This window comes from Gigantopelta aegis, chromosome 9 (genome assembly GCF_016097555.1).
Source record: "Gigantopelta aegis isolate Gae_Host chromosome 9, Gae_host_genome, whole genome shotgun sequence".
Lineage (NCBI taxonomy): Eukaryota > Metazoa > Mollusca > Gastropoda > Neomphalida > Peltospiridae > Gigantopelta > Gigantopelta aegis.
In genome coordinates this window covers 52,500,037-52,521,733 of record NC_054707.1, presented here as the reverse complement: position 1 = coordinate 52,521,733, position 21,697 = coordinate 52,500,037, and the positions used below count along the sequence as shown (strand labels likewise).

Genomic DNA, 21,697 nt, shown 5'->3' with positions numbered 1-21,697 from the left:
ATTTATAAAAGACGATGGACCATTAAAATTTTTCCGGCGCATGGTCTTTGAATACGTATGGCACCCCGTTCAAAAGCGACAAAAGTTTTAAATTTCATACCGAATAAAATCCCATAGGAGATATATTTATTGCCCAGATAAACCTCTTTTTTTTCTTCTTTTTTTTACAACAAACACTGTCACATTTATCATCAGTGGCAGGACTGGTGGTGTTAATTGCGCTATCAAACGTTCGGGTAAATTCGACCACTGACCCAGTCGGATGTTATTTGGTTGTGTGCTAACTTCAACTTAATATCTTAAAATATGATTAATCTATACTCATGGTTGTACCAATGATCATGTCCAGGCATAAGGCTTAAACGCTGTTTTTAAATCTTAAACCACGTGCAACGATGAGGTATGCATTTGTAAGTTTGAGCCATTTTCAAGATTTAATCAGAATGGACACGGAATGAATAGAATGATGTTACAGCATATGATACGATGCTAATGAAAATGTTCATTGTTCAGTAATCTTACAAGATTACCCTCTGATTATCCATCACCACGTTCAAGAGGACAGGTTAGCTGTTAGTCCGGACATAATCGAGTGGGGATGGGTAGAATCCAAAAACCTCATCTTCCCAGTTCTGTGGAACTTTCTGGGTGTATGTATAGCTAAGGGGCACCTTAGCTCTCAGTGGCTCTGTCTAGTGAAAGACTTTCGACCCGAATTGGCGCGTTTGGACCTCTCGTAATCCCACCTCTCTCCTTGGGTTATGGATCTGTTAAAAACTAACTCCCTCAACTAAATACAGTGTTTCATATAGAATAGATTTGAAATGCGGCGTTTGAGAGGGATGCGTGCACGTTTGTTAACATCCCTGGCACATACCTCTCTCTCCATGTCAGGAATGATTCGTTCAGGATCTGGGATTCTGCTGAGATTGGAACGTAACCCAGATCCGAGTACACATTGGCGCATGCGCGATCGATCATCTGTGCTATCGGTAGACTGATCTGCGTCCGCCATTTGAAAGCGGTAACGCTGGCGTTTTTGCGGATTGTACAGACGGCACACGTGTCCGCCATTCCGCCATTTGTAATGTTAAAGACATACTGCTTGATCTCCTTGGTTATTTTCATCCCTAGGAATTTATACAGCTGCTCTGCCATACTCACGGGAGATTGGACGATCTTTTCGTAAAGTAAAATGGCTACCCTTCCGGGAAATTCCTTTCTCAGCCGGTATGCTTCATCCAAGTCGTTTTTCACTTGGTCGCAATGCTGGGGAGATTTCTGTGCTTGCTGCTTCATGACGTCAATGTTTAAATTTAGGATTTTCATCTGAGCCAGACCTAGTTGAACACGTGACAAGATCGTGGCACGCGGGTCGCGGATCAGATGAATGACCTTGAGGTTGGGTAACTGTTTCAGAAGTTGCCCGGTCATACTCATGTCCATGCGAATGGATTTGACAACGACGTGTTTCGAACCGAGGCACCTGGATACCAGGTCGCTGAGACACATCTTGTGGAAGTGTAAGAGTGTGCTGTTCTGCGCGCACTTGAGGTAGTCCCTGGTGGAGTGGCTCTTGTCCATGTGGTGTTGATGCAGTGTGAGCACGTCCATGTCTGCGAACTTGCACCTCAACACATCTTCAATAGTGCTCACCAACGGAGACGCTTCTAGACGCTTTAAACTGGAAAACAAAAACGCTGAACATGAGTATGAATTTTCAACGGTAAAAGGTATTCCAGGCATAAATTAGTAATTACGATACCTTCCGTGTGATGAGTTACGGAATAGCCACAGGTATATTTCTCGTGTACGATTACCACTACTCTTCAAATGTTTAATCCGGTCTCGGTAGTGTAGTGGTTAAGCAATTTGGCTTAAGACTGGTAGATACTGGGTTCGCTTCACGGTACCGAATCCCCCCCCCCCCCCCTTCTCCAACTCAATGGGTAGGTAGAACCCACACTCAATGGGTAGGTGGAAGAGCAAAACACCGACTTCTCTCTCACTAATCACTAAGACATTGTCCTGGACACACATCCGTGCTGTGACCAGAACAGCGTGCTTAAACCTTAATTTGATATATGCACAAGTATAAGTATGAAGCAAGGAAGGACTATCAAACTCTATTTACATGGACCTATTTATCCTTGTGTCAACTTTACCCTTTCAGGCAAAAATAACCTTTGAAGGTAAATTTAGTCATGTAAACGTATTTTACCCCTGGGGTAAAACTAGCCCCTGTGTGGCAATTTGCTCCAAGTCTTGTGATGGAGTAATTCTTGTTACCCCCGTAGGCAATAATACACCCGTAGGCAAATATATCATGTAAACGTTGTTATACTGTATCAGACTAGGGCTAAATAACAAACCTATACAGTAACAAAGGATTTATACGCACTGTCCAAATTACCAATAGTATTATATACAATAAATATGGACACAAAATTGGTCACCACATAAGTGCTTACTGGACAAATCTTATCCAACAAGTCAGAAGAACATGATAGTATGCTCATTATTTGGTTGGATGGAATGACCTTCTAACGAGACATGTCAGATGAAGGGGACCTTCTGGGTAACTTTGTTATGACCTGTACAATCCAGTACGTTCAAATCCCACATCATAAGTACTACTAGGTGGTTATAGATTTAAAATCTATTGAACTTGGACACTGTATTTTATATACTTAGACAAATTTTAAACAGCAGTTCCCTTATTGTAATCTGTCTTTAAACAATTAAAAATGTATCCATTAATTTCCAAGATTTTGGGGTACATAATTTTACACTTTGTACTATTTGGCAGAAACCCTGCCTCCATCATAATATATATCCAGCTTTTGCACGGTTCTAAAAAAATCTGTCTGACCCTAGGGCTAGATAAATCTGTCTGACCCCAGGGCTAGATAAATCTGTCTGACCCCAGGACTAGATAAATCTGTCTGACCCCAGGGCTAGACGATTTCTACATAAACCGTGACGTCATAACTCATGTTCTTTAGAATTCTGTAACGTTGTATCATTGGTTTTAAAATATTTAAACAAATTAATATTTCTATTTTATATTTATTGGCAAGTTGTTACATTTTTATGTCGTTGCATAATGTGGACTATATTTTTCCGCGTATGATTAAAGGAGTTTGTAGGTGAAATGTTTCTAAATCGTTCTACGATAAACAAACCGTAGCTTACAAAATTAATGCTTTATTACTCTAATTAAATGGGCAAGAAAAAGAATCAATCACTGTAATGAGGTATAGACAAGGCAATTCCAACCCTCGGTAAACCTCGGCCTTTACAAAAATACATTTTGTCCCTCGTGCTGGAATTGCCTTATCTATAACTCATAACGATGATATATATTGTATTCAACATAACATGTATTGCGATGTTAGCTGTTACTCAAAAACCAAACAAAATAATTAACTTACACCAAATGCACAAGTTTCCCCTTTGTCTCTAGGGGCAAATTTACCTTAATTGGTAGAATACCCCCATGAGCAAATATGCTGCAAGTAAACAAGGCTAAGTCTAGAGCATAACGTCATACAGTATTAAGATGGGGCTTCCAAGTCCAAGCGCAAAGCCTCGATTGTTTTCCTTTTTGCGATGAACTGGTAAAGTTTATGATTTAAGGAGGAAAAAAGATACATCGCTAAAAGTGGCTGCCCCGTGACCATTTTTCTGGGACCAAAGTTTGAGGGTGGATTTCAAGCCTTTGGGACCTTTAGATCATATTTAGCACCCATGTACCTCGTGAAAGTTCCAGCTAACTCCACCAGAGGGCCAAATCCATGATGGCCGCCGGCGGCCATATTGAAAATCGAAAATCGAGTTAGAATCACGAAAATAGTGTCTATTTCCATTATACTGAGGGTGCCTATTCCCCCGGTGGGGTTACTTTTGCGTTTTGAGATCATCTTTACATTCGAAACCAAGATGGCCGATGTCCACCACATTGATAATTAGAAACCGCCAGAGCTCTTGAAATATTTGGGTTAAATCATAAATGAAGAATGTTGTTATACTGAAAAGAGGATGCACAATCTAATGGTGATGTTATTTTGTCATATGAGTTTATCACGATCTTAAAATCCGAGATGGCCGTTGTTCATGATCGTTAAAAGGAGAACATGCTGGAGCTCTTGAACTCATTGAGATAGGAAAATAAAGGAGATGTCTATTTTCATTAAACAGTGCATTTACAGTCGTTTTGTTGGTCATTTTTACAACTCATTGAGATAGAATAATAAATGAGGTGTCTATTTTCGCTAAACAATGCATTTACAGTCGTTTTTGTGGGTAATTTTTACAACTCATTGAGATAGAATAATAAAGGAGATGTCTATTTTCATTAAATAGTGCATTTACAGTCGTTTTGTGGGTCATTTTTACAATTGGATTCCATTTTCACTTTTAAATCTAATATGGAGAGCGTGCAGCTATATTGAAACAATGGAATGTGCAATATATTTCAAAATAATTCAGAGAACAAATGTATGGTACGATAGGTTGTAACTGAAACCTAGTCTGTCTCACAACACTGAACACACCAGATACTACTGCCGAACTGTCACCATCTGTTACCACTTGTATATTGGACGGCGCGATACTTAAAGATTTTCCACTGGCCAAGGTCAGGCCAGGACCAACAGAAGAAGGGAATGGCAGAGCTAGAAGAAGGCGAGGTAACTGGTGTTGTTCGAAAGAATCGCTGTGTGGTGGGAACTTCATTGTTTCATTGTTTTTGTCTGTTAATGCCACTTGTCTGCAAGGTTTGAGCTAGTCAGGACACCATGCACAGAGTTCATGACAAAGGTGTTAAGGACATCCATGGTTTCTGTGGAGATTGGAAGTGATGAACTCGAGCTCAAGTTTCTTTTCTTTCTTTTTTCTATAGTACATTTGTCGTAAATAACCCATAAAGGTATGACGTGATGTATGGACTGTCTGATTATGCTTTGACATTTCAGTATCTTTAGTATCGATGACTACATGTGCGGTGTTGTAAGTATATAGGGATAAGGATGTATCTATGTCAGCCTGACGAACTGTTACAGTGATGGGACGTCATGTCAGATAATATGTACAACAGGGACTGTTAGAGAATAAAATGAGTAGTACATTTGCTGAGTTTTCAGTTTGTTATTAAACAAGCATACAACAGTTTTGACCTCTTTGGCTGAAAAAAGGCGACCATCCTATTGGTTAAAACATAAAATGACAGAATGCGATAGTAGTACTTCTGGTCGTTTAGGTTCATGGCAAATGGAATACATCTGAGAAGTGCAGAGATTGTATAGAAGGTCTAACTCCACTTTGTATTATCACTTCCTATCTCCAGTAATCTAAGCATATAAAAGATCCTTTACTGCTAATCGAAAAGAGTAGCCCATGAAGTGCCGACAGCGGGTTTCCTCTCTCAATATCTGTGTGGTCCTTAACCATATGTCCGACGCCATATAACCGTAAATAAAATGTGTCGAGTGCGTCGTTAAATAAAACATTTCCTTTCCTTTCCAATAAACAAAAGAATGCCCTTAAAACATGTGTGTATGGTGACATGAAGAGCTCAAATCTTTCAGAAGCCCAGGCTAAAATGTGGTATCAACAAAATAAGAAAGGAACAATTAATATATCCCACCAAACAGCGACTCTCTCTGATAACACTGCCAGTTACATCACCACCATTCCTTTGTCACACAGCCTTTTTTGTTGATCTTGACTGGAGTGTGGTCAGTGAAAAATGCTGTGCCGTCTGCAACATTTGCCCAGTACTCTCATGAACCCTAATTGTGGATCACCCAGTACACAAATGGTCCGAGTCTGATTATAGTTATGACGAATGAAGTTCAATTTTATGAAACAGAGTATATCTCAATTATGACCAGTCATACATTAGGAACCTTTGTTCATTTAATTTGCAGTTCCAACGTACATACAAATATTCTAAATATTTCAATACAGCTGCCACACCATCCATATTGTATCCCGAGGTCAAAACGATACCAAAAATTGACCACACAAAAATGATTATGAATGCCCTGTTTGATATAAATAGATACTTCATTTATTATTCTAACCCAGTTAGTTCAAGGACTCCAGCATGTTGTTATTTTAAATACGATGAAAACCGGCCATCTTGGATTTGAAGATCAAGATGATTTGATATTGCAGATATAAACTCACCAAAATATTGCATTCTAATTTTGTCCAAATAGACACTTCATTTATGATTTATTCCGAATATTTCAAGAGTTCAGCTGTTTTATAAATTATCAATATGGTGGACAACGGCCACCTTGGATTTGAATGTAAAGATGACCTCAAATTGAGATTAGGCACCCTTAGTATACTAGAAATAGACACGTTTTTGGTGATTCTTACTTGCATGTTAAGTGAGATAGGGCGATTTGGCGATAATGGATTTGGCCCACTGGTGGAGTTAGCTGGAACTTTCGTGAGATACATGGGGGCTAAGACTTGAAATCTACCCTCAAACTTTGGTCCCCGAAAAATGGTCGCAGGAAAGCTAAATATGACTCCACTAAAACCAATCCCTTTTAGCGATGTGTCTTTTTTCCTACTTAAATCATAAACTTTACCAGTTCATTACAAAAACGAAAACAATTGAGGTTTTCCCGAACTCTACTGGTGACGAAAAATAGATATTAAAGGTGCTTTTGTTTTCTTCTTTATTTAAAAATTGTTTTGGTGCTATTTTCTACGCACTACAGGAGGCTTACGACCTGAAAGTGATAAAAAAAAAAAATAGCCAGCATTACCGTGAAGGTTTGTCGAGATAAACGGCCGGCAAGTAGTATTTGACAAGTCGATCGACGGTGAACAGCGGCTCGAACACGTAAAACACATCTCGGTGTTGCTGCAAAATGTCCCCTGTTAAAGTTGACCCACTGCGCATGTATGAAACGATCAGAGTCTGTCTTGCAGAAGACCGAGGCTGCTGGTTGTGACCGTGTGTGTATTCTGTAATACACAAAATGACCGACATATAAATCAGGTAAAGGTAGTGTGGCCGTGCGTCATAATAATTTTCACATGTTAAAGTTACCGCATAAACTTACTCGTGGTATGTATGGTTATTTGCTCACGTTTGGTGTTTTGATTTAATCAATAGTCCCGAATACGACAGCATAGCACGAGTAATTTTATGCGATAACTGACTTGCACCATTCCCTAAGTGACGTTGCATGACGTAATAAGAAGTGTGGCTTAGGGATAGGTGGGGTTTAATAAGTGTGCGGTTATATAGAGGATAATAAACGAGTTAACAGTTATTATCAAATTTATGTCCCGCGTGAAATAATTTTCAGTTGTCACGAGCTTTAGTGAGTGACAAATGAAAATTATTTCACGAGGGACATAAATTTTATAATAACTGGTGCCGAGTTTGTTATTCTATTTATTACCTGAGCTATTTTTTCTCTCTAAAAGCCTTTATTTTCAACACACATGCTCGTACATGTATAGAAACGATATAAACCACTTTACGCACTGTTGTGAGTATTACTATAACTTTGTAATTGAATAACATTCACTGAAAATTTTCAAATACAAAACTTCTCTTTATTCTGGTACAAAATCTATAACGAATTACATTAAAATGACATTTTGTTATAAATTTAACACCAAAAACAGACAACCATAAACGCAAACTCTTTAAACTATATAACATCATTGTGTGCGTTTGCCAAATCATGATGACGTCATATTTAGTACCGACAAGGCCATTGGTTTGTAAGCGTCAAATCATCCAACAGTATTGTTCGTTAGACCAATGCATGATAATTACTCAGTGAGAAATTATGATTTTTATTTTCCCCGTTATGAGTGCCTGCCGGGGTAATAAATATATTGCACACTTTTGTGAAAGGGAAAATAAGTCCGGTACAATAGGCATAAGGCGTCTAATTAATTTGACACTCTTTGTTAAACTCATACACATGGTTATGATGTTGATGTTGACGATGATGGCGGTAATGACGGTGATGACAGTAATGATGGTGGAGATGGTGATGATGCTAATGTTGATGATAATGATGATGAACATGATGATGATGATGTCACATTGTCACCATCATCACCATCATCATGTCACATTGTCATCATCATCATCATCATCATTATTATTTTCATCGGAAGGAATTTCATATGAAATGTTATGGTGCATAAAATAAAGAAACAAATCGTATACATTGTGACAAATATTTAATTCACATTAAGCAACTTCTCGTTCCAGACACTGCACCACGACTGGTATATCAAAGTCCGTGGTGTGTGCTATCCTGTATGTGGGATGATGTATATAAAAGATCCCTTGCTACTAATGGAAACATTTGGCGGGTTTCCTCGATAAGACTATATGTCAAAAATGTTTGACATCCAATAACTGATGGTTAATATAGCAATATGCTCTAGTGGTGTCGGTAAGCAAAACTTTTCCTAGAGGTTGAAACTGTTGCTCAGTTGGTCGAGCGCTCACCTAGTGTGCTTAGGTCGATGGATCGAATACTAGTGATGGACCTATTGTCTGATTGGGTTTTTTCCTGTCCTACTAGCATATAAAAAAGAATGGCATGTGCTGTCCTGTCTGTGGGAAAGTGCATATAAAGGATCACATGCTGATAATGTAAAAATGTAACGGGTTTTCTCTGACTTTCACAATTACCAAATACTTGACACCCAATAGCTGATGATGATAATACTAAATCAATGTGATTTAGTGGTGTCGGGTAATAAAACAAACTGTAACTTTCGTAGCTTACAAAATGATTCGCTCCCAACAACGTGACTTGTTGTTAATGCTTGACCTTGTAAACAGAGGCGCCATACTTCGGCTGGTTTGCCGTTAATCTGTCAAAACTTGACAGCAGGTGTCATAACAAAATGCACTCACTAACAAGTCTGTACCCAGAATAGCTCATTTCTCTAGGTCGAGAAAATTGCGTAATGAATATATATGTCTGTCCTTTTAGCAAGGCGTTGTATTTCATTTTCATTTCCGTGCTTAAATATCATTGGCGTAATCAGGATTTTAAATTTGGCGCCACCCACATTGGGGACACTACCCATAATATTTACGAGTTATAGGGCGATAGGCAAATGTAAAAGATGGGGAGAAGAGGTGTGATTGGGGTAACGTGATTCCCCAAAAGGCCCTGGCCCTGTGCTTATAAACCTTAAAGTCTAGACTTTAATAAAGTCCAGTATTTAATGTCATGGCAACGCCATTCAAATAGCATTACGTTAAAGTATGGACTTGATTAAAGTCTAGACTTTAAGTTTTATAAGCACGGGCCTTGCTCTGGCTACGCCAATGGGTTATATCCACTTAAGGTTCCCTGGGCACGTACCTCAGCTATCGGAGCTGTTTGTCCAGGGCATTGGTTAGTCGTTAGTGACAGAGAAGTTGGTGTAGAGGCCTTACACCTCCACTTAAACCTACCATAACGCCAAACAAGACGAGTTAAGCGGAATTGTTTAGATACTGGGTATGACGCCTCGATGGTTATCTTCAATTCAAGTGTTTAGTGAATGCTGGATATGACGCCTCGATTCTAGAGCAGATGCTATCTCAACCGAAATGTTTAGTAAATATTGGGCATGACGCCTCAACAAAGCAGTGATTATCTCATCCGAAATGTTTGATAAATACTCGGTGTCACGCGTTGATAAAGCTGTGATTATCTAATCGGAAATGTTTAGTAAATACTGGGTATGATGCACTGATAAAGCAGTGATTATCTAATCGAAAATGTTTAGTAAATACTGGGTATGATGCACTGATAAAGCAGTGGTTATCTAATCGGAAATGTTTAGTAAATACTGGGTATGATGCACTGATAAAGCAGTGATTATCTAATCGGAAATGTTTAGTAAATACTGGGTATGATGCACTGATAAAGCAGTGATTATCTAATCGGAAATGTTTAGTAAATACTGGGTATGATGCACTGATAAAGCAGTGATTATCTAATCGGAAATGTTTAGTAAATACTGGGTATGATGCACTGATAAAGCAGTGATTATCTAATCGGAAATGTTTGATAAATACTCGGAATGACGCCTTGATAAAGCTGTGATTATCTAATCGGAAATGTTTAGTAAATACTGGATATGAACAATAGTAACATATGTGGCTAAAATTCCTACATGCAGCGTACCAATCAACATTTACACCATGTATATAAATACTACAACCCCTCACGCTTGAAGTAAATCAGAAAACATTAGAGGTTAAGCTGCTCATTTCAGACATAACTGCTCTAGTTCCATACAAAAATTGTCATGCTATTTTTAGTACGGCTAGGTAGTTGGTACACTGAAACCAGTTCAAATTAAATTACAGGAATTTACTGGCCAGATGAACCAACATTTTATGACAACAAACAATGTCACATTTATCACCAATGGCGGGACGTGTGGTATTAACTGCTCTATCAAAAGTTGGGTGCTGCTCGAACTTTGATCCAACCGAATGTTATTTAGTTTAGTACTACCTGGAGTCTGTAAGCCACACACACAGCTTAGCGTTCTACCACTGCTATGTGAAAAATCAAGGTATGTGTTATCCTTGTTAATCAGTAAGAATGGCGATAGCGAGTTCAGCCAGACCGAGCAGAAAAAAACGTTCGCTAGACTGGTTTATGCGCTTCCATTAAACCAAATGAGCACATCGAGGAACAGTGAAATAGTTCTTCAGTGTTAGTGTCGCACGCTGTTGCTCTTGTGAAGAACTCATTGATGTGCGATTGGTCGGGGATCAGTCTCCGTCGGTGGGCCCATGTTGGCTATTTCTAGATTCAGCCAGTGCACCACTGCTTGGATGGTGTATTTAAAAGATGTAGCGGGTTTCCTCTCAAAGTCTGTATGTCTAGGATTGTCAAGTGGCACCTATATGATATGAAGGGGCGGGGGCGGGATGGCGGGGGCGGAATTTTTTTTTATGTGATGGAATCCATTCAGTTCCACCCGGAACTTATATTACAGTTTCTACGTGATACTGACATTTATTCCACATTTTAACTGTATCTATCTGTGATATTTGTTTTTTTGCACAGTTCTTTACACTGTTTTAATTTAATTGTTGAATTTTTATACTGATGTTGATCATCACTTTATTTGTTTGCATTTACCTATTCTTTTCAAGAGAACACCGAGTTATTTTACACCAGATACGGCCCAGGTTGCCTGTTTATATCGTGAATTTTGTTATTGCGTTCGTTTTCGTATTGTGTATAATGTGCCAGCCCGCAAGGCAATGCGATCAATCACTTCGATATGATCGTGTACCTGGTCTCCTTACACGGCTTCAGTCCACAAAACAACAAACTAACTAGTTTACTTACAATAGTATTTCTTTACCTGATTATTATGCTGATACACAATTATGTGTAGCGCGGTCAGTCTGGGATCCATCCCGGTCGGTGGTCCCATTTGGGCTATTTCTATTTCCAGTCAGTGCATCACGACTGGTATATATCAAAGGCCGTAGTGTGTGTTATTCTGCCCGTGTGATGATGCATATACAAGTTCCCTTGCTATTAATGGACAAATGTAGCGGGTTTCCTCTCTGCCAAATGTTTGACATCCAATAGCCGACCGGCCTCGGTGGCGTCGTGGTTAGGCCATCGGTCTATAGGCTGGTAGGTACTGGGTTCGGATCCCAGTCGAGGCATGGGATTTTTAATCCAGATACCGACTCCAAACCCCGAGTGAGTGCTCCGCAAGGCTCAATGGGTAGGTGTAAAGCACTTGCACCGACCAGTGATCCATAACTGGTTCAACAAAGGCCATGGTTTGTGCTATCCTGCCTGTGGGAAGCGCAAATAAGAGATCCCTTGCTGCTAATCGGAAAGAGTAGCCCATGTAGTGGCGACAGCGAGTTTCGTCTCAAAATCTGTGTGGTCCTTAACCATATGTCTGACGCCATATAACCGTAAATAAAATGTGTTGAGTGCGTCGTTAAATAAAACATTTCTTTCTAACTTTTTTCTTTCCAATAGCCGATTATTAATAAATCAATGTGCTCTAGTGGTGTAGTTAAACAAAATAAACGTTAATTGTTTTATATGTTTTACCTGATTATCAGGCTGATACACAATTATGTTTCTTGAGGTGTTTTCTGGGTTTGAAATTATATATTTTCTTTCTTTTTTATGTGTTTACATACATACAAAACGAACATCCATGGCCAACTAATGTCAACGACACCAACACCATATAATAGCAATTCGCTGTACACCACCGCAATTGGAGTTTTTTTTAATGCTATATTATGAAAAATGTTTTACATCAAAGTTATCTCCTCTTCTGCGACCTTGAATAATGGTAAGTGACCCACCAAAAAGTAAGGCATTGATGGAAGACAAATATTTTTTATCATATACCTAGTTGTTTTGTTGTTGTGGGTTTTTTTTTTTTTTTGGGGGGGGGGGTTTGTGGGTGTTTTTTTGGGGGGGTTATTGTTTATTTATTTGTTTAATGTTGTTGGTTTGTTGTTGGTGGGGGTTTTGTGGATTTTTTGTGGATTTTTTTTTTTTTTTTTTTGGGGGGGGGGGGGGGGGGGTGCTGGGTTGTTTGTGGATTTTGAATTTGAATTATACCAGTATACGAATGACGTCACTTTGTATCTCCCTATAATAACAATCAACTGGAAGGAAAGCGGGAAAACCTTCAGTTTAAAAGTGCTAGTGAAATTGTTTGTTTTTAAAGAGTACTAACTGTGATTGAACAAAATAGTATCAATTACGAAATATGGATTATTTAGTGAAATCACGGTAAGATGTGTTCTATTTATTTGGTACGAATACAAAACGATGATGCTCATTTTGTCTGTTGTCAAAATGAATAACAGACGACAGTTTTCACTATGGGAAAGTATTGCTGTTTTATTTGTACTCAATAATAGCACAGTTTGTGTTCTTTCAAAAACTCGTTTCCTTTTCTTTGTATGTCAAAGCAAACTGAGGTTATTTTATTTCAAAGAGTAAAATTAATAAAGAAAAAATAATATATTAAAAAAGAACCTTTTATCCGGTATGAGGACTAGCTGCAAAAGAAATATAGTACTATGCCATGGTAATACTTATTAGGCCCTACTACTACTACCCTTCCCCACCCTAGTTATTTCAGATCGGTATGGCCCTGCTTTTTGTCGTACATAACGTGGCAAAACGCGTTAAACCAAGTCTACAGATGCTGCACAAATGCTTCTACAAAGAAATGTTGCATAATTCAGGTGGTTTCTATATTCAGGGTTAGGCAAAATTGGACAGTGCAGAACATTTTTGGATGTTATTGTTACAGGTTTACCGTAAAATTATACATTGCTCAATCCTTCTCGGTTAATTATTAATTTTATCAACTCCATTGTAGTTTATACTTATAACCCCCACTTTGACGAACTATCCATATTCAAGTCACTAAACGTTTTGTCTTTAATCACCCCTAGCTTACGTCGGTCACACCTGCTAACGTTATAGATCCGCGGCAAACGACAAATCAATTTGCATGTTAAATCTGCATAGATTTCTCGAAATCCACTCGTATCAAAAACATCTGTCGCGTTAATCTCACCTTTTGAATAACTGACAGTGTTATGAAGGTTTTAAAACCTTTTTTAAATTCTGCTATCCAAATTTGGTATTAAAACCTGTAGTTGATTCAATGTGATTTAGCCAGAAGGATTAGTAAAAAGTTAAAGTTTATATTTTGTTTAAAGACACCTCTAGAGCACATTGATTTAGTAATCATCGGTTATTAGATGTGAAACATTTGATAATATTGATATACAGTCATCAGAGAAAACCCTCTAAACATTCATTGGCAAGCAGCAAGGGATCTTTTATATGCATTTTCACACATACAGGACAGCACACACTACGGCATTTGATATACCAGTCGTGGTGCACTGGCTGGAACAGGGGAAATCCCAATCAGATAAATAAAAAATGGGGGGGTATTTGTTTTTGTTTTTAGTTTCCAACCAGTGCAGAAAACACAAACCCTGCGTTGTCATTCAGTACGAGTAGCCTATGGTCTCACTACACAGATGTCATCTGCCATTGAAACCCATGTAAAATTGCCCAACTTCAAACGAAGATTGCCAATAGAACGGGTTCTCGTTGGCATTAACAATATACACCATTGCGAACATACATTATATAAGCATTTATTTTCACTCCAAAATTGGGAACATTTCCGTCTCAGTTTTTTTGCTATATGACCGCATCTGGCTGTAGTACCGGTCCGAACAGGTGGTTCATTAACAGATTCACTCCGGCTGTCTCTTACGCTATACACGCATCTCCCAAAAGGTCGATGCACAATATTACAAAATAACATGGGCAAAATACAGCCAGAAGGCTCACCATTAAACATACATATTGTTTTAATTCTTCACCATTTCCTAGAAGTGAATATGTGAACCATAACGTGTCACAATTAGGAACTACCGGGTATAGTGGACCGTGATCAATGAACTCTCACCCGGAAGTGATCTGTGTAGTGAGACCTATGTCTCACAAGGATAAACACAGGCATCTGTACTTTGAAATATGTTAACAGTTCCCTCCCATAACTTTGAAAACCTATAAATGATAATCCTTGAATATAAATTAGAAATATATTTTGAAATAACAGCACATCATGCGTATTAGATTTAAGACACTCCGGTAGGGGGTCCCTAACATGCATGCATGTCATTAATATCTATAGTGCAACCTGCTATATAGGATATGTTGTATACAAGCAACCTATAGACAAATAAATTTCACTTTTGGCTAATGTGCTTAGACTCAGTATATAATACAAAGCATATACTTAATCGAAACCGCGAGTCTAGACTTTAATTCTGTTTTCTACACACCTGTTGGTGAGAACAGCATTAATATAATTCTTTCTTTTAATAACACATACTAATAATACACATACGTGAGATAACAATTTAAAAACATATGACTGGCTGCTCCCAGGTGGTCACAAGGTCGTTACTGCCATACCATCCAATGGAAAAAACACACGATCTGTGATGCATAAGGTAAGTACAAGCCCTAGGGCTGTAAATAGGTTTTAGTTGGAAGAGACGTTTACATGTATTTTAAAACGGTCTTTTTTAAAGAATGTAATCCTTCAAATACAATTCTACATTCGTTAGATACTATTTATCTTACAACTCGTTGTTTAAAACGTATCCAACTTGCTTTTGTTATCACTTTCGCTTGTTAGATAGGTTTTAAACAATTTGTTGAAAGATAAATGGTATCTAATGGCCACTCACGTTGTATTCTCAATATACTATAAGCATACAAACGTTTATATATTTTAATAGTCATGCAAAGGCTACTGGCTGATTATTGTTCTCCTTTAAAAGTTCGAAAGGTTTTACCGTCGTGATTAGTTTCAAATACCGTATGAAGAATGGTGGTTTGCATCGCTGACGCGTTGAGTGACCTTGACCAGGAAGAGGGATATGTTGAGACAGACGGAGACAAACAGAGCTAGCAGGTAGATTAGTCTCGGCCATCGTTTCGTAGGACGCCATAGTGTCAACATGGCGATGTCTGCAGATATAAAATACAATTATTTACATCAATTATCAAGCTTGAACAATTTATCTTGTAAAATCGAGCTGTATGCGTTGATTATGTAACCGCTCGTTCACCGTTTCATTCTGGCCTTTATTCTTATTAAAACGGTTTGTCTGTCCTTTTGTCTGTCTGTGAATAATTCATTATGTAAAAAAAATATATAATACTTTAAAAACAAACAATTTGATTACATTTTATGGATTGATTTCAGACAAAAATGCTAATAATCTTATGCTACTTACGCTATGTTTAAAGTTCTATGAGGTCTCTCCGAAAACGTATATAAAAGCAGTGCTCCACAACTTCCATATCAAAACTCCTGTATATGGAAAATGCAAAAACAACATCCTTCTCTGCAATTTGAAGACAGTGAAGTGTGTGAAGCAACAGTATTGAGATTATTGTCTTATACTCCAGACTAAAGATCAGCACCAACTAAAGCCAGATTCAACAAATGGTGTATCAAAGGTTGTGGTATGTGCTGTACTGTATGTGTGAAAGTGGACGAATTTCTTCTGCAACGGCAACGGGTTTCCTCTCGCATTCTCTAGACCAAATGTTTCAATAGCCGTTTGTTAGACACCTAGTAGTTGAAGGGCGGTGTCTAGCTCAGTTGGTAGAGCGTCCTCTCGAGGTGCTTGTGTCGTAGGATCGAAACCTCTCAGTTGACCTATTCTGATTGAGGGGTCCGTCCTAACGAATGTCCCACGACTGGTATATCAAATGCCGTAGTATGTGCTGTCCTGTCTGTGAGAAAGTGCATATGACAAATATCTTGCTGCTAATGGAAAAAAACGTAGCGGGTTACCTCAAAAAGATATCTCAAAAACTGCCAAATAGTTGATATCCAATAGCTGATGATAAAAAAAAATCATGTGCTCCAATGGTGTCGTTAAACAAAACAAACTTTAACTTTAACCTAATAGTTGTAGACCAAAACAGTCTTACGTTTTGTTTTATCCATAGAAATATTGACTACGACACGCCTGCATTAAAACTATCGAGGTAACTATCCGTTCGGCTTTATACAATGGCGGCCTATTGGCTGAAATCGTATTGTTTCAGTCACAATGGATATATGCTTAACTTAATTTCCAATACAGTACTTTATTATTTCAGTAAACATCAAGTATGTTTATAAATATTACATATCTACAACACGTGTAGACCACACAAAACAAGTGTAGCTAAGGTGGGTGCTGGTTAAGTGTTATGTTCACAGCCAAACAAAACCAGTTTTTATGTCGACATACCATGTGGCGGTTTCTGGCAGTTTATTATTAAAGTGACAGATCCTTGGTTTTAAACACTTTGGCGTATTTTTCACTATTAAAGCCATTGTTGGTAATTTAAATTGGAACTATTTACATTTTATTATTTAGAATATTCATTTTCGTACAAGTGAAGTGGTTCTGGTACTCCAGGTTTTTGTAATACCCCAAAATACATTTTTCAGAATTCTAAAAACGCACGTTCTTCTGAGAAGTAATGATTATCGAAACAAGCTCTAGTCTCGTTTAAACATAACAGATTTTAGCTTCTCTCTGTTATAACTTTATACAAACGTTTTGTAGGTTTGTAGATTAACTAAACTTAGTATCCATTTTGACGGCCTGAAACTAGGGTCTGCGCCTTTAAACTGCGTTACTTGAACAATAGCGAGCCATAGCTCAGTAGAGTGCTCATCTGAGGGTCATTAAAATTCCGATCCAGCAGTGTTCTGATGTATATGTTGTTTTGCCTCTGGGCACGATATACCAAACAACAACAACAACCCGCGAATATTAATTTAGTTTTCTTTAATTTCATTTAAAATTATTCAGTTTGAATTTCATAAGTTTTAGGCCCGTGTCTATTAAACTTGTCAGTATATTGTGAACATTTGCGACCTATTTTGGCAGTTTATTTACCGAATAAATTTTATCATGAAAAAAAGTAATAATAAAAAATAATAATAATAAAAATAAATAATTATATATATATATTATATATATATATATATATATATATATATATATATATATATATATATATATATATATATATATATAAACATATCCGCGTGTCTTTTGTTGTTCAGTATATATGGATATGTGTAACGGAAGACGGTTTTCTCTCTCATTCTAGACTTCAGACAACCATGTTAGACAAACAAATAGCCGTAGTTTAAAACGTAGGCGGGATGTAGCCAAGTATTTAAAGTGGTCGGTGGGCCAAGCCGGTATAACAAAGGTCATGGTATGTACTATCCTGTCTGTCGGATAGTGCATATAATAGATCCCTTGCTGCTAATCGAAATGAGTAGCCCATGGCGTAGCGACGGCTGGTTTCCTCTCTCATTATCTGTGTGGTCTTTAACATATGACCGGCGTCATATTATCGTGATTAAAATGTTGAGTGCGTCTTTTAAATAAATATTTCTTCTTCTTCTTCATCCCTTTGACACCACTTTTTTCTCCACCACATATATATATATATATATATATATATATATATATATATATATATATATATATATATATATTATATATATTTACCTGTCACCCCATAACACCATTTCCCCAGTTCCCTTGCCGTCTTTTTTTTCCCCAATGTGGATGCCCCCACAATATACAATCATAGTTATGCAAGCGCTACCTTTAAATAATGTTTTCACACATAGTTGAATTGTACTCTATAAATATTAATGTTGCTGTTATATATGTTGTTATTATTGTGATTTAATGTAATTAAAATAAAATCATGTTATGATTACTAAATTTCAAACATGTGTCCACCTATAAACCGTGTACCATTATACTACAAACAAACTTCTTTCATCTTTTTCCCCCTTTTTTAACATCTGAAAACACTTACCATCATTCTCCTCACAGCCATACGTCTGTATTAATATGCACCTAGCGAGTGAGACAGATAGTTGGGATGTTTGCATAATCCAGTAGATAACTTGTAAGGTGACCGATTCTAGGCGCAGCCACAAACAAAGCGTTGATTGGTTATTTACTCATCTGCAAAACGGCGGGATAACCATGTAACTAAAGGGATGTTGAGGGGTGTTTTTTTCTCTCTCTCTCGATTACGCATTATGTTAAAGAGACTGTCCTGAGTTTAAAGGGACATTCCTGAGTTTGCTGCATTGTAAGATGTTTCCGACTAATAAAATATTTCTACGATTAAACTTACATATTAAATATATTTTCTTGTTTAGAATATCAGTGTCTGTATATTCAATGTGTTTCTGGTCCTCTCAATATTTATAAGAAGCCCAAACTGGAGTTTGTCTTACGAAAAAATCTTTTTTAGGAAATAAAATGAAATTTAACCTAGTACAAATATTAGAACGACCAGAAATACGTTTAATATACAGCCACTAATATTTTATGCAGAAAAATATATTTGATATGTAATTACAATCGTTAAAATGTCTCTGTTAGTTGATAACATCTTAAACATAGCAGGAAACTCAGGAATGTCCCTTTAAAGTCGAATAACAAGGCATTTTTGAGTGCGTTATTAAATAAAATATTTCTTCTTCGTCCTCAGTTTCCCACCTCTTTTCTTTTTCTCCCACAACATTATATAGGGCGGGACGTAATAGCCCAGTGCTAAAGCGCGTGGTAGGTCTGGGATCGATCCCCGTCGGTGGGCGCATTGGGCTATTTCTCATTCCAGCTAGTGCATCACGACTAGTATATCACAGCCGTGGTATGTGCTGTCTTGTCTGTGGGATGGTGCATATAAAAGATGCCTTGTTACTAATGAAAAAAAAAATGTAGCGGTTTCCTCTCTAATTAAGACTATATGTCGAAATTATTAAACTTTTGACATCCAATAGCCGATGGTTGATATAAATCAATGTGCTCTAGTGCTGTCATTAAAAAAAACCCAACTTTATCACCTGATATACTTTTCTGCCTGTTAATATCACGACCCCCAATGCAGGTGCTCCCGATGTAAAATCCTAGCATTATTTTGTTTTTGAGGACGAAGTACCTTTAACGACTAACATTACAGGGGTGGATGTGAGATTTTCTAGAAAGGCGGTGGTGCAACATCAAATAAGGGGCCCTACAGAATGACACAATACACTATATGCATTACAACATAACGACAGTCGTCTCCCCGAAACACACCGGAACCAGAATATTACATCTTTTCCACTAATACATAATGAGCAATTAATTAATAATTATACTCCCCACTTTTTTCGCCAGTTTACATTTCGGGACTTTAAAATATCTTATATTGCTAATACGGAAACCTGACGATAGAACAAACATAAAAAGGAGCCCCCCCCCCCCCCCCCCCCCACACACACACACACACACGCGCGCGCACACAATTTGAAAATCCGTCCTACGGGGCTGCCGTGCAGGAAACAGTGGATTTTCGCGGCACTTTGAAGTTCTTAGGTGGAAATGCACACCCCCAGCATCCAGTCCTCCCCTCCCGATCATCACCCGAATAACACGTTAAATATGTTTTATTGTTTTGAATATTAGTACATACCACTACCTGGCCACCTTAATGTCTTGTCTCTGTTGCCCAAATGGGAATTTTATCTCCCAATAATTACGTACCTACGAAACAATATGATTAGGAAATAAAATGAAGTTTGAGCTACAGCAAACACTAGCACGACCAGAAACACGCTGGGTATACATACATGCAGTAATATTCTAAACAAGAACATGTATTAAATACGTCATTTAACCGTTAAAGGGACATACCCTTGTTTTTAAACACTAAGGCATATTTTTCACTATTAGAGCGGTTTATGATCACTGAAATCAAACATTACTTATATTTTATTGTTTAGATTATCCATTTCCGTACAACCGAAGTGTTTCTGGTCATCCTGGTGTTTATAATACCACATAATGCATTTTTCATATTTTTAAAAACGCACGTGCGTCTGAGAAGTAATAATTATTGAATCGCGTTTTACTCTATTTTTAAGGGTATTTTAACGTCACAGACTCTATTGTATTTAAATTTGTTACAGGTTTGTAAATTAACCAAACTTAGTGTCCATTGTTATGGGTTGACACTAGGGTTTAGGTGAAAAACATGCCTTAGTGTTTAAAAACTAGGGTCTGTCCCTTTAAGAATGTTCTGTACACTGAGAACAGTCCATTTAAATTTGGTTTCTTCTTTTCTTCCTTTCTTATAACTTTATCTAGTACTGCATGCCTGCACTTTGTGAGCAAAACTACACAGTCACGTGTCTGTCTTATCTAGACAGTGATAAATTAAGTGTATTACGAGGATATATTATGTATAGCCTGCACAACGATAGGATAATGTAAGTTGGACAATGGGATAACTTTAGCTGAAGCAGGTGTTGACATCAGAACCCAGTATCTACCAGCCTTAACTCCTATGAGTATGACCTACCCACTGTTTTATGACAAAATATTCAATCTAGCATTAAGGTTCGAACACAAAAATTCTGTGTTATTTTTAGTAACCAAATATGTTAAATAAAGTTTACTTTTAAAGGCACCGACTCTACATATTTTCGGATATGATACTAGTTTCTTAAATTACACATTACTTTAAACGTCTTGCTTAACAGATCTATATCGGAAAGTACAATGACTTTCAAGTCAAGTGAAAACAGACACGGTACGTACTAATACCTCCAAACCTAGGGTCGATGAGTCGATAACTAGGAAAAAAACCTCCAACCTCAATGCATGTAAAAATATAATCCACATAAGTAACAAGTGAGTGGAGATTAAGTTGTTAAAGACACAAATAGACAAACTCACCCATGAGCGTGTAAACAAGGCGATTTGTGTGTTACGGGAAACATTTAACGGCATTATGTCCCGTGTACGGCGATGTGTAAATGCGTTACTCATCGTGACCCGGCGAATGGCGCCTTCTTCCATTCCGTCAGGAGTCGTGCTTTAATCTGTCACTTTCCTGTCATCTTCCCGCCTCGCTGCTTCGCCAGTCAGTCAATCAACAACAGGCCTTGCATAGCTAAACAACAGGGGCTGGTGCATCGTTAGACGAAATGCAGGTGCAAATCCATGCAGGGTAGGGGGAGGTATCGTTTTATATATTTTTGTTTT

General features: G+C 37.7%; 1 protein-coding gene across 3 annotated transcripts; it reads right to left on the bottom strand.

The window, feature by feature from the left end:
* Positions 1-421: 421 nt before the first annotated feature.
* On the bottom strand, positions 422-21,493 carry LOC121380425 (carbohydrate sulfotransferase 1-like). 3 transcript variants are annotated; one of them, XM_041509237.1, is made up of 5 exons: positions 21,389-21,493; positions 18,471-18,622; positions 15,435-15,587; positions 6,789-6,990; positions 422-1,684 (listed from the first exon to the last, which is right to left on the bottom strand). In XM_041509237.1, the coding sequence occupies exons 2-5, from the start codon at positions 18,544-18,546 to the stop codon at positions 805-807; spliced, it is 1,311 nt and encodes a 436-aa protein (XP_041365171.1). In that variant the 5' UTR covers positions 18,547-18,622; positions 21,389-21,493; the 3' UTR covers positions 422-804. The 3 variants fall into 3 exon arrangements, with proteins under 3 accessions (XP_041365171.1, XP_041365172.1, XP_041365173.1); XM_041509238.1 differs by lacking the exon at positions 18,471-18,622 and having other exon boundaries at positions 21,389-21,479; XM_041509239.1 differs by lacking the exons at positions 18,471-18,622; positions 21,389-21,493 and having other exon boundaries at positions 15,413-15,582.
* Between the last annotated feature and the right edge of the window lie 204 nt (positions 21,494-21,697).